The sequence below is a fragment of the Zea mays genome, chromosome 7 (genome assembly GCF_902167145.1).
Source record: "Zea mays cultivar B73 chromosome 7, Zm-B73-REFERENCE-NAM-5.0, whole genome shotgun sequence".
Lineage (NCBI taxonomy): Eukaryota > Viridiplantae > Streptophyta > Magnoliopsida > Poales > Poaceae > Zea > Zea mays.
Window position 1 is genome coordinate 13,151,122 of NC_050102.1, and position 15,258 is coordinate 13,166,379.

General features: G+C 43.0%; 1 protein-coding gene across 1 annotated transcript in view; it reads left to right on the forward strand.

The window, feature by feature from the left end:
• The window catches only part of LOC109940842 (meg3), an 85,419-nt gene extending 71,186 nt beyond the window's left edge, over positions 1 to 14,233 (forward strand). Inside the window, 1 exon segment of the mRNA NM_001364529.1 lies at positions 13,975 to 14,233. Coding sequence (NP_001351458.1) covers positions 13,975 to 14,156 — 182 coding nt within the window. The 3' untranslated portion in view covers positions 14,157 to 14,233.
• The last annotated feature ends 1,025 nt before the right edge of the window (positions 14,234 to 15,258 follow it).

Below are 15,258 nucleotides of genomic sequence, written 5' to 3' on the forward strand. Positions count from 1 at the left end.
AAATGTATTCAACGACTAAGAAAAATTTTCCACTCAGTTGGAGCCAGCAGTGAGAAATTCACCCCGTCAGCTGAAGATTTACCAAAGACCTTCGAACATATTGAGGGTGAAATTGATGAGCTTGACGAAGTTATAGCTGGGCACAGTGACTTCTGCGCCTGGGTAGCTTCTCGGGGCACTGCTGCAGCTTTCCTAAAAGCTGGCTGCGATCATGGAAAGATTGTCAATAGGCCCAATTTCACTTTATCACCATCAATTCTAGATAACATTCCTGATCTCGCCCGAAGCATTTCCAATAGATTTGTAAAGATGATATGGACAAAAGGCGGGCGAGAAAAGGCTGGAGACGAAGCTCGGAGTCATCTTGAACCAGTAAGAAATCATACCTTGTGCTTACCTTTTCCTTCAAGCTCGATTTTGACTTACAACAACTTAATTCATGCAGGATGACGAAGCCGAAGCCGATGATTAAAAAGAATGACGCCGAAGCTGAAGTCCCTTGAAGATTAAATAGGAGTAGACTGTAGACAGACTCAAGAAACTTTTGAGATAACTTTTGTAAATGTAACTAAACTTATCTTTAATGAATTTTGTTCATACCTTGTAATGTGCTCTTATCCTTCCATTAATGTATGAGAGGTGCTTTGATGTGGACGAAATTATCTTTTTGAGCCGAAGGCGAAAAAACACCTTCCCTTCTTTTCGTACACAGCGAAGCATAGAAAACAACATTTCCCTTTCTTCCAAAGCTCTCCTTTTTGTTCACGAAGAAGCTCTTCTTTTTGTACACGAAGAAGCTCTTCTTTTTGCCGAAGCAACCACTTATGCCATGATGATGATTATCCTACATATGCCTGAATGAATGTTTATGAATGCAAATGCTATGATGTAATGTGATGTGCAAATGAATGTCCAAACACATATCCGAAGCCATAATCACAGCCATTATTTCCTTAGAAACAATCACACATCAGCTCTGCATTCCCTTAGGAACGACTTTGGAGCTTCTTCGCCTTTTACTTTCGGCGAAATCAGCGTTGACTTTTCGCTGTAAGCTCTGCATTCCCTTAGGAACGACTTTGGAGCTTCTTCGCCTTTTACTTTCGGCGGAATCAGCGTTGACTTTTCGCTGTAAGCTCTGCATTCCCTTAGGAACGACTTTGGAGCTTCTTCGCTCTTTACTTTTCGGCACTCGATGGTGCGTTCTCAACTTTTACATTTACATTCCTTGGGGGATTTTGCTCTTATAGAACTAAAAAAAGGAAATTACATATGATGGCCCCATTAAAAACCTTTCTCCCCCTTCAGAAAGGAAAAGGGTGCCATGAAAGAAAAGTGAAGAAATATAAAAAATTACATCAAGTTATACATAATATCGCCGAAGCTCATCCGCATTCCAAGATCTAGGAATGTCGTTACCGTCCATATCCTTCAATCTGTACGAACCGGGTCTTGACGAAGATACTACCAAAAAAGGTCCTTCCCATTTCAACTGCAACTTGCCTACTGTATCTGGGTTGGCCACTCTTCGAAGCACCAAATGTCCTGGCTCAATATTCTTTAGCCGAACCTTTCTATCACGCCATTTGATTGTTTCGGCTTGATATTTATTGATGTTCTCCACAACTTGAAGCCTGATCCCTTCTAAAGCATCTTTTTCCACAGAATAAGCAGCTTCGGAACCTAATTCTGCCGAAGCTACTACTCTTATTGATCCGGTTTTAGCTTCCTCCGGAGTTATTGCTTCGTCACCAAACAATAACTTGAATGGAGTAAAGCCTGTTGACCTTGATGTTGTTGTGTTGTGGCTCCACACCACTTTGATTAATTGATCTGGCCACTTTCCCCTGGGTTGATTGAAGATTAACTTCATTATTCCTGTCATTATAATGCCATTGGCTCTTTCAACGAGTCCGTTTGACTCCGGATGTCTGACTGATGCAAAATGGATCTTCGTACCAATTTGATCACAGAAATCTCTGAAAGCTTCGGAGTCGAACTGTGTTCCATTATCCACAGTGATAGCCTTTGGTACCCCGAAACGACAAACAATATTCTGCCAGAAAAACTTTTGAATGGTGGCCAAAGTGATTGTAGCTAAAGGCTTTGCCTCAATCCATTTGGAAAAATATTCCACAGCCACTACAACATATCTTAAGTTTCCTTGGGCCGGTGGTAACGGACCTAACAAGTCAAGGCCCCACCTTTGCAATGGCCAGATGGGTTGTATGAGCTGGGTTAAGGACAAAGGTTGTTTTTGATCTCTTGCACATTTCTGACAACCTTCGCACTTTTGAACTAATTCCGCTGCATCCGAAGCTGCCTTCGGCCAATAAAACCCTTGACGGAAAACTTTTCCAAGTAACGGCCTAGATCCAATGTGAGATCCGCACAGGCCTGCATGTATTTCTTTCATCAATTCTATGCCTTCGGTTCTAGATAAACACTTGAGTAGTGGAGCACAAACTCCATGCTTGTACAATTCCCCTTCTATCATGACATATGGACGAGCTCTTGCCTCTATCCTCCTGTTATAAGTTTCGTCATCTGAAAGGAATTTACCCTGAAGGTAAGAGATGATCTCAGTTCTCCAATCTTCGCTATAAACAGGAGATATATTGAGGACTGCTCTTTCAAGAAGTTCCACTGAAGGTGCTTTTATTGTTTCGAAGAACACATCCGAAGGTAAGGGCAGCCCCTATGCTGCTGACTTAGCTAGCAAATCAGCATGCTCATTTTGTCCTCGAGGGATATTTTTGACAGAAAATCCTTCGAAGGAAGCTTCGACTCTTCGGACCGTGTCTAGATATTTTTAAAGCTTCGGATCTTTAGCCTTGCAACTCTTGTCGATATGACCCGAAACAACCTGGGAATCAGTTTTAAGAATGGCCCTTCTGATTCCCATTGCTTTTAGCTTCCGAAGACCCAAAAGCAGGGCTTTGTACTCAGTAATATTGTTTGTGCAACTGAAATCGAGTCTTGCCGCATAACAAGTTTTAACTTTGGATGGTGAGACCAACACAGCAGCTGCTCCTGCCCCGAAGGTTCCCCAAGACCCATCGCAAAACACTGTCCATACTTCTGCATCTTTATTTGTTTCTTCATCCTGAGCCCCTGGCGTCCAGTCAGCAATGAAGTCTGCTAATGCCTGGGACTGAATCGAAGATCTATGCACATAATCAATGCAAAATTCATTGAGCTTTGCAGCCCATTTTCCAATCCGCCCAGTAGCTTCTCTATTTCTCATAATATCCTTCAACGGCTGCGACGAAGGAACAACAATATTGTATGCTTGAAAGTAATGCCGAAGCTTCCTGGATGCCATCAAAACAGCATATAACACCTTCTCTAATTCTGTATAGTTTTTCTTTGATATACTAAGAACTTCAGATACAAAATACACTAGGACCTGCTTCTTGACTTGGCCATCAAGCTTCTCCTGGACAAGTGCTGCAGTTCCTCGAAGGCTTTTTGTTGGCTTGGTCATCAAGTTTTGTTGACTTGGCCATCAAGCTTCTCCTGGATGCCACAAAGGAGCCCCTGGCGTTGGTGGAGTTAATGTTATTGCTTCAGTTCCTCGAAGGCCCTGGCCATCAGATATTGCTTCAGTTCCTCGAAGGCTTTTTGTTGGCTTGGTCCCCATTGAAAGACTTCGGCTGATTTCAGCACTTCGAAGAATGGTAAATTTCTTTCTGCTGATCTGGATATAAATCTATTAAGAGATGCCAACCTCCCTGTTAATCTTTGGGCCCCCTTTTTTGTAGTTGGTGGCTCCATTCGAAGTATAGCTTCAATTTTACTTGGATTAGCTTCAATTCCCTTTGTTGAAACCAAGCATCCAAGAAATTTCCCCTTCTTTACTCCGAAGACACATTTTTCTGGATTCAACTTTAAGCCAGCTTGTCTGAAACTGGCGAAGGTCTCCTGCAAATCAGCAATGTGATTTTCTTGTTTCGTGCTTTTTACAATGATGTCATCAACATAAGTTAGCACATTTCTGCCTATCTGAGACTGGAGAACCTTCACAGTCATTCTGCTGAAACTTCCTCCAGCGTTTTTGAGCCCCTTAGGCATCCGAAGATAGCAATATGTGCCACTTGGGGTTATGAAGCTAGTCTTCGGCTCATCTTCCTTCTTCATCCAGATTTGGTGGTAGCCTGAGTAACAGTCTAGTAGACTCATGAGCTCTGAAGAAGCTGCTGCATCAACTAAAGAGTCTATCCTTGGCAATGGGAATTCGTCCTTCGGACAAGCCTTGTTGAGATCTGTAAAATCGATACACATTCGCCATTTGCCATTGGCCTTTTTTACCATAACAGTGTTAGCTAGCCATTCTGGGTACTTTACTTCTCTGATAACTCCTGCACTGAGGAGTCTTTTGACTTCATTACGAGCACCTTCGGCCTTATCATCAGACATTTTCCGAAGCCTCTGCTTTCTGGGTCTGAAGGATGGGTCAACATTGAGCGAGTGTTCAATAACATTTCTGTTAACTCCGCAAAGATCATTGGCTGACCAAGCAAAAACATCTTTGTTGTTGAACAAAAACCTTATCAAGGTTTTCTCCTGTTCTTCGGATAATTGAGAGCCCAACAGCACCCTCTGCTCTGCTATGTCCTCACATAAGAGCATAGGCTTCGGCTGATCTGCTGAAGTTGCCTTCTCCCTTCTAAATTTGTACTGTTCACAAGCTTCAGCTCCATCTATGCTATGGATTGCTTTGGAGTCAGTCCAGTTTCCTTCGGCCCTTCTGGCAGCTTCCTGACTTCCATGAATAGCGATGGGTCCTTGATCCGAAGGTATTTTCATGCAAAGGTAAGCAGGATGAAGAATTGCTTCGAAAGCATTGAGGGTGCCACGACCAATAATTGCATTATAAGGGTATTCCATGTCAACTATGTCAAACACAACTTGCTCGGTTCTAGTGTTGTTGATGAATCCGAAGGTCACTGACATGGTGATCTTGCCCAGTGCTACAATCTGTCTTCCTCCGAAGCCACAGAGAGGGTGTGTAGCATCATGAATCTTGTCTTCTGGCTCTTGCATTTGTCTGAAGGCCTTAGCAAATATGATATCAGCTGCACTGCCTGTATCAACCAAGACATTGTGGACCAGAAACTCTTTGATAACGCAGGAAATAACCATAGCATCATTATGAGGAAAATCCTTGAGCTGAAGGTCCTCCTGGGAGAAGGTGATTGGAATGTGGGACCACCTTGACTTGATAAAGGGTCCCTGCACTCCAACATGTTGTACCCTTCTCTGCGCCTCTTTCTTCTGCTTTTTGTTGGCTGGTTCTGAGCACGAACCACCTGTTATCGGGAGCACCAGCTTCGGGTCCGAAGCAGCTCCAGCTTGATCGTTGAACGAAGCCATCAACTCAAAAAAGTGGAAGTGAGTTCACCGGAGGTGGGCGCCAATGTTGGGGACTTGTTCTCAAATGCTATGGATTAAGAACAAGGCAACATAAAATGTTAAATGTTAACGTCCTTCGTCCACGAAGCATTATTCCCTTGAGGATAATGAACCTTGGACGAAGGTTGATGAGAATACGATTACGAAGGTTAAGTCTTCGTAATTGAATTTTAATAGATTGTATAAGATAACATAAAATAAAGGGTATCAAAGGTAAATGAATCATAAACGAATCATATTATATTTACTTAATATATTGAATCATTGAATACAGTTATACCTCTGCCTTGGCAAAGATTGGTTCCCGAATGATGCGATTGCAATTACCAGAATCCGTGAAGAGTAAAGGAATACTGTTCACTATTTTTAGGCACAGGACACAGCCTGTGAGGAATTACAATTATGCCCCTCATAAAAGTTTACAACATTGACTCAGACCTTTATGGACTAAAAGGTCATTCTATCTTTAAGTCGGTTTGTAATACCGAAGCTTCATGAATAGGAACCTTCGGCCATCTCATACAAACAGCTTCAGCCGAAAGCCGCTTCTTCCTACAAGACCTTCGGCGACGAAGCATAGTCCCAACACCCTCCATGATTGAACCCTCTGGGTGAGCACGATTTCGCACATAACCTTTTAATACTCCCAGGTATCGCTCCAACTGAAACATATGATGTAAATATAGTGGCCCTAATATTTTTATCTAATCCACGAGATGTATGATTAGGTGTACTTGCATATCAAAAAATGATGGAGGAAAACACATTTCAAGCTTGCACATAGTCTCGATGATGTACGCCTTTAGATAGTCCAAGTCTTCTAAAGCTATTACTTTTTGTGAAACCACATTGAAAAAGTAACATAGGCGTGTGATGACAACTTTGACATGCTCTGTTTCGAGGGCTCTTACCGCAATTGGGAGGAACACCGTCATCATCACATGGCAGTCATGAGAGTTGTAGCCAAATAGAGACAAGTCCTTCATCCTGACTAGTTTGCTGATATTGGATGAGAAACCTGTGGGCACTTTGACCCCACACAAACATTTGCAAATCTTTGTTCTCTCCTCAACTGACAAGTTGTAGCTAGCTGGGGGAGGTAAGGCTTCCCTTTGCCACTATCCACTGGATGAAGTTCCGGTCTGATTTGAAGATCTACTAGATCATTGCGTGATTTAAGTCTGTCCTTTGTCTTACTCGACATGCCCAGCAAGGTTCCAATGATGCTGTCAAAAACATTCTTTGTTACATGCATCAAATCAATGCATGAAAAAATAAATGTACATGAAAGTTAAACAAGATCATATCGATATGTACCTAGCACATGATACAAAAAAATTTAAAATATCCCTAATTAATTGAATTTAATCCCTAAATCATGAACGAATTAATGTGCATGAAAATGAAACAAGATTGCAGCAATATAGGTACCTTGAGGTGAGACAACTCTTTATAAAAAATCTTTAAATTAGATCAACTACAAGTCCAAATCTTGGAATTCCTGAGTTTTTCTTCAATTCCGGTCTATATTACAAAATTGAGGCAAAAAATCGTATCAAAATGAGAAAGAAAACAAACGGAGATCATATATATGCATAAACTCTTGAAATCAATCAATAAAATCAAAAACAAAACCTTCTCCCCGTAGATCAAAAAAATTCGCCGCCGCTATAGTGTCAGCCTAGCGGCGTGTCGGGCTCCGGGAGTTAGGGTTCCTGCGCTAGAACCACCGAGCCTTTTATACTACATACACATCACAGGCGGATTTTTATAAAAACTGCTTGTGATGTATAGCATCACAAGCGGTTTTCTATTTCGACCGCCTGTGAAGTTTACATATCACAGGCGGTCGAAATAGAAAAGCGCTTGTGATGTTATACATCACAAGCGGTTTTTCTAAAAGTCCGCCTGTGATGTGTATATAGTATAAAAGCCTCGGTGGTTCCAGCAGGAACCCTAACTCTCGCCCGAATTGATACTGCGCCGCCAGGCTGTTACTGCGTCACGCCGTCGCCGAGCCCAAGCCCAAGCGCCGCCGTCTCCGAGCTAGGCGCCCGCCACGCCGCCGTCCCCGAGACCAACGCCACCGTCCCCGAGCCCAACGCTTCTTCGTGGGGTGCGCGGCGCACGAGCTATGAGCGCCCGCCACGCCGTCGCCTAGCCCAAGCCCAAGCGCCGCCGTCTCCGAGCTGGGCGCCCGCCACGTCGCCGTCCCCGAGCCCAACGCCGCCGTGCACCGCCACCACCTCCTCCTCCAGGTATGCACACACACACCGTCTGCCAGCACCATGTCCATCGCCGCACGACCACCTAGGAACTTCGAGCCGGCCGACCTGCTAGCTCAGCTCCGGCGTACTTGCTCGGCCGGATTGGGCCGAGTGGCTTGCTGCCGCCTAGCTACTACTTACTTTTTATTTGGTTCACTTCTGATGCATGGATTTAATTATCATCAAATAATAGAATGAACCAATGCATTAAGGGTAATTATTTCATTCTTGTATCATTTTGTTCTCTCTTACATCGTATTGTTGTAAACAACACTACAAAACTCTCCATTGAGGATGGTATAACATATTTTAGGTATTTGATTTAGTGGGCTAATGAAGTCTACTTTTTACATGAGATTCATGGTATTTTATTTAACATGGTAGTCGAGTCCATTTGTTTGTTAAGAGATTCATACTATTTAATTTAACATGGTAATAAGGTCCATGTTTTGTTAAGTGATTCATCCCATTTCATTTAACAATGGTTGCGGCCACTTAACCATAATGGTTGCGACCACTTAACCATATTGCCCAGATTGAGGGCGCCACTTAACCATAATGGTTGCGGCCCCGGTCACTAAGCGCAATACAAAGGGGGTTTTGGGGCTGGCATTCCTAAGCCAATGCATTAGCCTCAACCAAAAACCATAGCCCCACAACCCAAGGATCACCGATCGATCGCTTGAGCTTGTAGTGTCTGGAATCCCGTGACAATGATGACAATGGTATTTAACTTTTCTACATGAAGTAGGGCTCATACTCCATATATTAATTACCAGAGAGCACCAAATGTGGGTCTCATACTCCATATATTAATCACTAGCCACCAGACAGTCCATCCTTTGAGCAGCTGTTACTTCACTTTTTATGTGCGATCATGTCCATCATCCTTTCATAAAGTTGTTCACCATTAGGTGGTCTTGAATTCCTCTTTATACTCTACGTCCTAAAACCTCATGGATTAGGTACAAATGGGCTCCAAAAACAGCTCAAAATACTAAAACTCATGTTCAGACTACTGTTTTAAGTCTAAAAACTAGAAAATCTGTCAATAAGGAGATCATAATCTGCTTATAGTGACCACTACATTTGTATCATGATCTTTCCAAAGCATGGTAAAGTTGTGGTCTTCGACTCACTGAGAATGGAAAAGGCTACGTATAATGACTTCTTGAAGATTTTAGAGAAGTATGATTATTATTGCACACTTGTACTTATTACAACTTAACAAATGTATTCTTAATCTCACAATGCAATTCTTATATGCAGTGCATACCGTTTTTATTGGAAAGATCTTGGCGGCGAACATCCATAGGACAAGCCTAATTTGTCCATATCATTATTTCCATATGGTGACAAACAACCTCCGGGTACTGTCCTGTGCGGTTATTATGTATGCGAATGGTGCCGTGTCACCTTCCAATACATGGTCAATCGTGAGGATGTAAGTTCGCTATCATTGTCTATGTTGCAATTTTTATGTTATATTGTTGCTCATCACATTACTCTTAGCACTACTTGCTTTTTGCTTTCATTGCAGGTTCCTAAATCCAAGATCAATGCTGAATGGTTAGAAAGAGATATGGTTTCCGTCGGCGTGGCTAAGGTTGTAAAAGACTTGCTTTACTTTATGCGCCGTGAAGTTCTTCATCAACAAGGGCTATTCTACAATACAAATGGAAATTTACAAGACTTCCCAGAACTAAGTTTGTACACGATATCACACAGTGTTTAGATCTTTAGTTAGGAACTTTAGATGTTTAGTTGTCTATGGAACTTTGAGATGTTGAGTTGTTATGCAACTTGATATGTGTATAAATCAGTGTATGATGGAACTTGATATGTGGATGAATCTGTGTATGGAACCTGTTATGCAACATATCTGTGTTTGAATATGTGTTTGAATCTATGTTTGAATCTGTTATTAATTCTGTATATGAATCTAGAATCTGAATATGAATCTAGAATCTGTATATTGAAATACAGTCGAACTTATATTTAAAACCGCTTGTGATGTGTGGCTAACACAAGCGGCTAGGATTAGAAACCGCCTGTGATGTGTGTCTATCACAGGAGGTTCCTTTAAACTGGACCGCCTGTGATGTGTGTCTATCACAAGCGGTTTTTGATTGACCGCCTGTGATGTTGTTTTACATCACAGGCGGTGCACCACAAGCGGCTAACCGGACCGCCTGTACAGAGGCTTACTGTAGTAGTGCTTGCACCTGTCCAGTTGGCATCCTGCAACCTCTCTTAATCAGTCAATATCAGAGTCGGCAGCATCTTCACCAAGTGTGTATCAATGCTCCTAGTAAGGGGGTTAGCTGCTAACCCCAATGAAGACAATGCGATCAACATCAGCCAACAAGATCAAATAGGTGCAGTGAAAGCGTGTGTGGGTCCTAACCCACAGGTCCAAGGGATCCTCAAGAATTATATCAATTGGTTGCGAGCATCTGAAGGTCAAAGCAACCAGTCCACAAGTTAAGCTTGCAGAGTCAAATTCAATTCAAGAAAGCCGTGAACAACCTATGAACCAACCTTGTTTTCTTGCTAGCGTCTTCTTGAATCTTGGGGGCGAGATTCCTGTTAAGTGGGTTAGATTTGTGACACCCTGAATTTGGGGGTATAAAATTTCTTTTCTAATATTCACCAAATTCAGGTGTTACCCTCTCTTTTCCTTGCTTTTCTTTTTCTAAATAGTGAAGAGTAATTTTGTTTTAAATCTATGCAAAATCCTAGTAAAATAAAATCTTAGAAGAACTTTGATTGTTGCATTCATGCTGATACATAGTGTTTATGAGTGCAAAATGTTATCATTACAGAATAAAATATCTCGAGGATGTTCCCAAGAGTTTTTGGAATCTTCGGAAGGTTTCTTCGGGTATGAAATATGAATTTCAGTTTTTCTAATATTAATTAAATACCTAAAATGTGGTAGTTGTGAAAACTATAAAATTTTTGGAACTCGATAATATATATATATATATATATATTTCTTCCTCTCGTCGAATCTATTCCAGATCGCGTGCCCCTTTTCGCGAGATTACTGAACCGCGTATTCCCACGAACGGCATGCTGCTCGCGTCGGCGATCCTCGTCTATCCTTTCGGCGTCCACCTCGTCATCTTGGGCCCACGGGCCGGCTCTGACCGTCTTCATCTAATTTTATCTAACCCTGTCTACCACCCATCTAACTCTGTCTAACCCTGTCTCGTGCAACTCACCGCGCAGCTGTCTCTCTCGCTCGGCCAGGACAAGAGTCGCCATGAAATTGACAACCACCTCTCGCGCCCTCTCCTTTCTATACATACCCTCTCCTTTCTATACAATCGTACGCCCCTACCATGAACCCCTTCCCTCTTCCTTCTCACACAGGAGCAGCCCACGCGTTTTCCTCTCTATGCATTATAACTCCGTGGTCTAAGGGGCCGCCTCGTCGTCTTCCTCGCGTCGTCGGATGAGCAGCCCCATCGTCTTTCTCGCATCGTCTTCCTCTTCCTTGCGTGCCTGCTCGGCTGTTCTTCATGTGTAGGTGACAAATCATCTCCTTCTCCCTCTTCTTCGCCTCCTTCTTCCTCGACACTACGCAAACATCATGGCGGCCAAGGAGCTCGCACCAAACTCCCTCGCCGGTGCGGCCTGGCGTGGCCCACACAGCTAGCTCGCTTCGCCCCCAGCCGAGCTCGCGCAGCCACCCTGCGTGATCCCTGGCCAGGCCGATGTCTAGCCGAGCCTTCCCTGCCATGACACGCCCTTGTATGGTGCTGCTGTGCACCGCTCAGCCCCGACTCCGGCGAGCAGACGCCACCGCCGTCAGCCCCACCCGCCGTAGTGCCCGCCACGTCGGCGTCGCGCCCGCTCTGGTAGGCCAATCCGTTTTCCTACTGTGGTCGTTCGTGCAGTATGGAATAGAAAAAAAGGAAACCGCCCCGTGTGGCGCCACCTGCATGCCCATTCGTTTGCCTAGCGCCGTGGCGCAATCTTCTCACTACACACACGATCGCAGCACGGAAAGGAGAACCATCATAGGCCCCTGCATGTTCCTTCCTATACGATATCCTCATTGAACGTAATGTGTGTGGGAAAGAAAACTGACTGCTACGTATTAATGCCTGGTTGGCCATGTGCAACGCCGTTCCGTGTATGGCCACACTAGATCCGGTCGGTTTTTCTGTGTCTTCAAACCCGTGGCCATCCGTGTGGTGAGTTTTAACCAATGAAAATACGCAGCATCACATTAAATGCGCAAAATATTAATTTTTTTAATATATTTTACGTCGCAAACATTATTTGACTAGTTTCAGTCGCGTTAACTTTGTAACCTCGTCGCGTACGAGTCAGTCGCGTTAATTAATTATTTGTTAGTCTGATTAAAACTAATTTGTAGTTTTAGTTTATACTTTTATAATAAATATTAGCATGATTAATGTCAGTGTAAATGTTTTTGAATTAATACTTGTTTAGTATAATCTCGTTATCTGTTAGCGAGTATCACGCGTTGTCACACTATCTGCGCGCATCGTCACGCTATTCACTCGTTATGTGCTCGTTGACGTGCAGATTCGCGTGTCGTTCACGCTGGTCGTGCACACTGTTTCGTGCGTCGTCCGCGTGCTATGTCGCGCGTGGCCGCGCGCCATTCACACGCTGTCGTGTTGTTTCGCGCATCGTGATTTCGTCTCGCTTAGAATCTCTCTTTTTAATTAAATTACTTATTTATTGACAGTTGTTCATGTAGCAGATTAATCGAACTAAATAGTAGATTTAATTTATATTTGGTAAGGTCGAATTAAATGTTATAGTTAATACCTGTTTGGCATTAATGCGATAACTTCTTGACCATAGCTCCGATTTCCGCATTTCTTTTCCTCGCGCCACCATAGAAGCGAGCTTTATATTTTTATTGCATGCTTTATAATATTTTATCCTGTATGATGTAATGTTCTTATGCAAGTATATGTTTGCTTGTGCTTGTTTGTCTTCGTTGTGCGTCGCTAATAGATTGCGATCTGTTCCTGAGCTTCGAGGAATTGACAATCAAGATTTGGTGAACCACTGGTCCTGAGATGAAGTTCTTTGAGTCCTACGAAGTCGAAGACCCTGAGCATCGGTTTGGTGAAGGCAAGTGTCCTCTGACCTATTATGTCTCATTTACTTTATAATTCATCAACCCGCATACCATGATCAACCTAAGGATTGACTAGTACTCTATTTTCATGTCCTTGTTTACCCTTTGGGTATTGATTATTATGATTAGTTCTATGCTAGCTCTTTACTTTTAATCAATGAACATGATGAGATACAATGATGATACTATGATTTTTTCTGGATATGATGATATACTTGTGGCATTTTAGGGGACTCGAGCGGTTTCTCGAGCGCCTCTCCATAAGGACTTGTTCGTTGGATGACCACCCGGGAAAACAGTGCAACCATGAGGGTGGTACGGGACGCCCTTAGCTAATTAATTAGAGGAACTGAGGTGTAGTTCGCTTCGCCGTCGTGCCGTCAATGGGCTCGGTGTATGCGGCTCGCTCTGCCGAGGGTGGATTGCCCCTTGGGGAGGAGTGCGGTACATTTAGGAAACCTAACGGGCGGCTACACCCTCAGGGAATCTTTGTAAAGGCTTCGTAGTGAATCCTTGGCCATTCACCTCGGGAGTGAATAAGGGTCTTGTAAGCCCGGGCTAGAGAGGGAATCACGGCTCGTGGGTAAAGTGCGCAACCTCTACACAGTGTTATGAAACTGATATATCAGTCGTATTCGCGGTTATGAGCGGCCTTGGGAGCTCCATTGATTAGAGACACATTGAATCAGGGCTACTTTGTTTACAGATGATGATGAGGATAATGTTGGTTTCTATTGTGATTATGATAATGATTATGGTTTCTGGTATTCCTTCTGTTTGAAAAGAGTACTTTTGGGTTAACAACTTGGGTTAATGTTAAAACCTAGCTATCTACTAGTAATAATTACATGATCAACTAAAAGCAACTGCTTGACCTTAACCCCACATAAAGCTAGTCCACTACAGCCAAACAGGACATTTGCTGAGTACGTTGATGTGTACTCACCCTTGCTTTCACAAAACACCAGGTTGCCTTCAGGTGTGCATGCTTAGATAGATGTAGACAATTTAGAAAATGTTATTATATGATACCGTGTGTGTATCATGGCGAATTGCTAATGTATCGCAATCCCCTGTGTTAAATTACTCAAATAATTTTGAATGTAATTATTCTCGAGGCATTTGTTGGTAATAGAACTCTTATCCTTTACCTTCTACTAGGTCATGCCACAGATGATGTCGGTGTTTCTACTCCAGCTAAAGAAGGAATTATGCAAGGAAATGGAGCACGATGCGTTGTAGGGTTTCCTCCATGCAAAGATAACAAGTGCTACTGCTGCATTGGTGGGCGAACTCATGCTCGCTACTCTACGCTGGCTGAGTGTAGTCATGCCTGCTTCTAAACAAAAATTAAGATCGATGTTATTATATACATTGTAATGGTAGGTAATGCTATTTATAATATATGGGAATTTTAGTTTTGGTATTATACTTTTTTCCAATTCATGAAATTTAGTCAAAATCTAACCAGTTTTTTTAGAGGACTTAAATATAAAGTATGTTTCCCTATAAATTTTAATGAAAAAATATTAGAATGCTTTGGGATTTCTCCATCAGCTCACGGATGCTGTTGCGGATAGACAACGGTGTCGGTATAAATCACACTGCACAGAATGAGGACGTTTCTAGGAGAACGTGCATTTGGTCACGTTAGCGGAAAAATCCTGAGTAGCAGTAGTTGCCTCCCATATCGGTGTCAACACCCCGAATATTTCGTGCGACACAGAAGGTTTGCGGCTTGCTGTGGCATTAATCCGGCTGCAGCTTGTACAGTATTTTGTCTCTATGGATTGCAGCTGCAGCCATACGAATAGTTGCAGGTCCTGTGGTTACAGGGCAGCCGAACAAGTCGTTGGTGCAAGGTCGGAGCGGTGGCAACCTGATGCTCAAGGTGGTTTTAGATGTCCACTCAGACAGATGCTAGAGGCTTTTGGATGCGACATGCCTCATCAGGGGAAGTGGCTCCTAAAGCCGATGTTGCCCGCTAGGAGCAGGGTGCTCCAAGCCAAGAAACATCCCAGAAAGGGAAGGAGGTGGCGCCGAACGAGGGTGGATCAAGCGACGATTGCAAGAGGTCACCCGATTGGGGAGACTCCTCAAAAATAGTAACGATAAGGTCATTAGGACCTTTTGGGGGCACATGGCACAATCATGATAGTTAGACTTCCTTGTTAGACTTTCTTTTTTTTGTCGCATCCTTACATCTATTTTCTCAGCCCTATGACGTCAGCCCCTTGTAGCACCCCGAAAATCCAAACCTAGAAAATTTCTCAAACTCGCTCTAAATTCAAAATGAATTTTAAATTTCGTTTCAAAATGTTTTCTTGCGAGTTGATCTCAACAATGAAAATATAGTGGTCTGCTTTATCTCCAAAATTCTTCTCAAAATATCCTACAAATATTTTTTTAATAATTTTTCTTATGCTCATACGTATACATACGCCT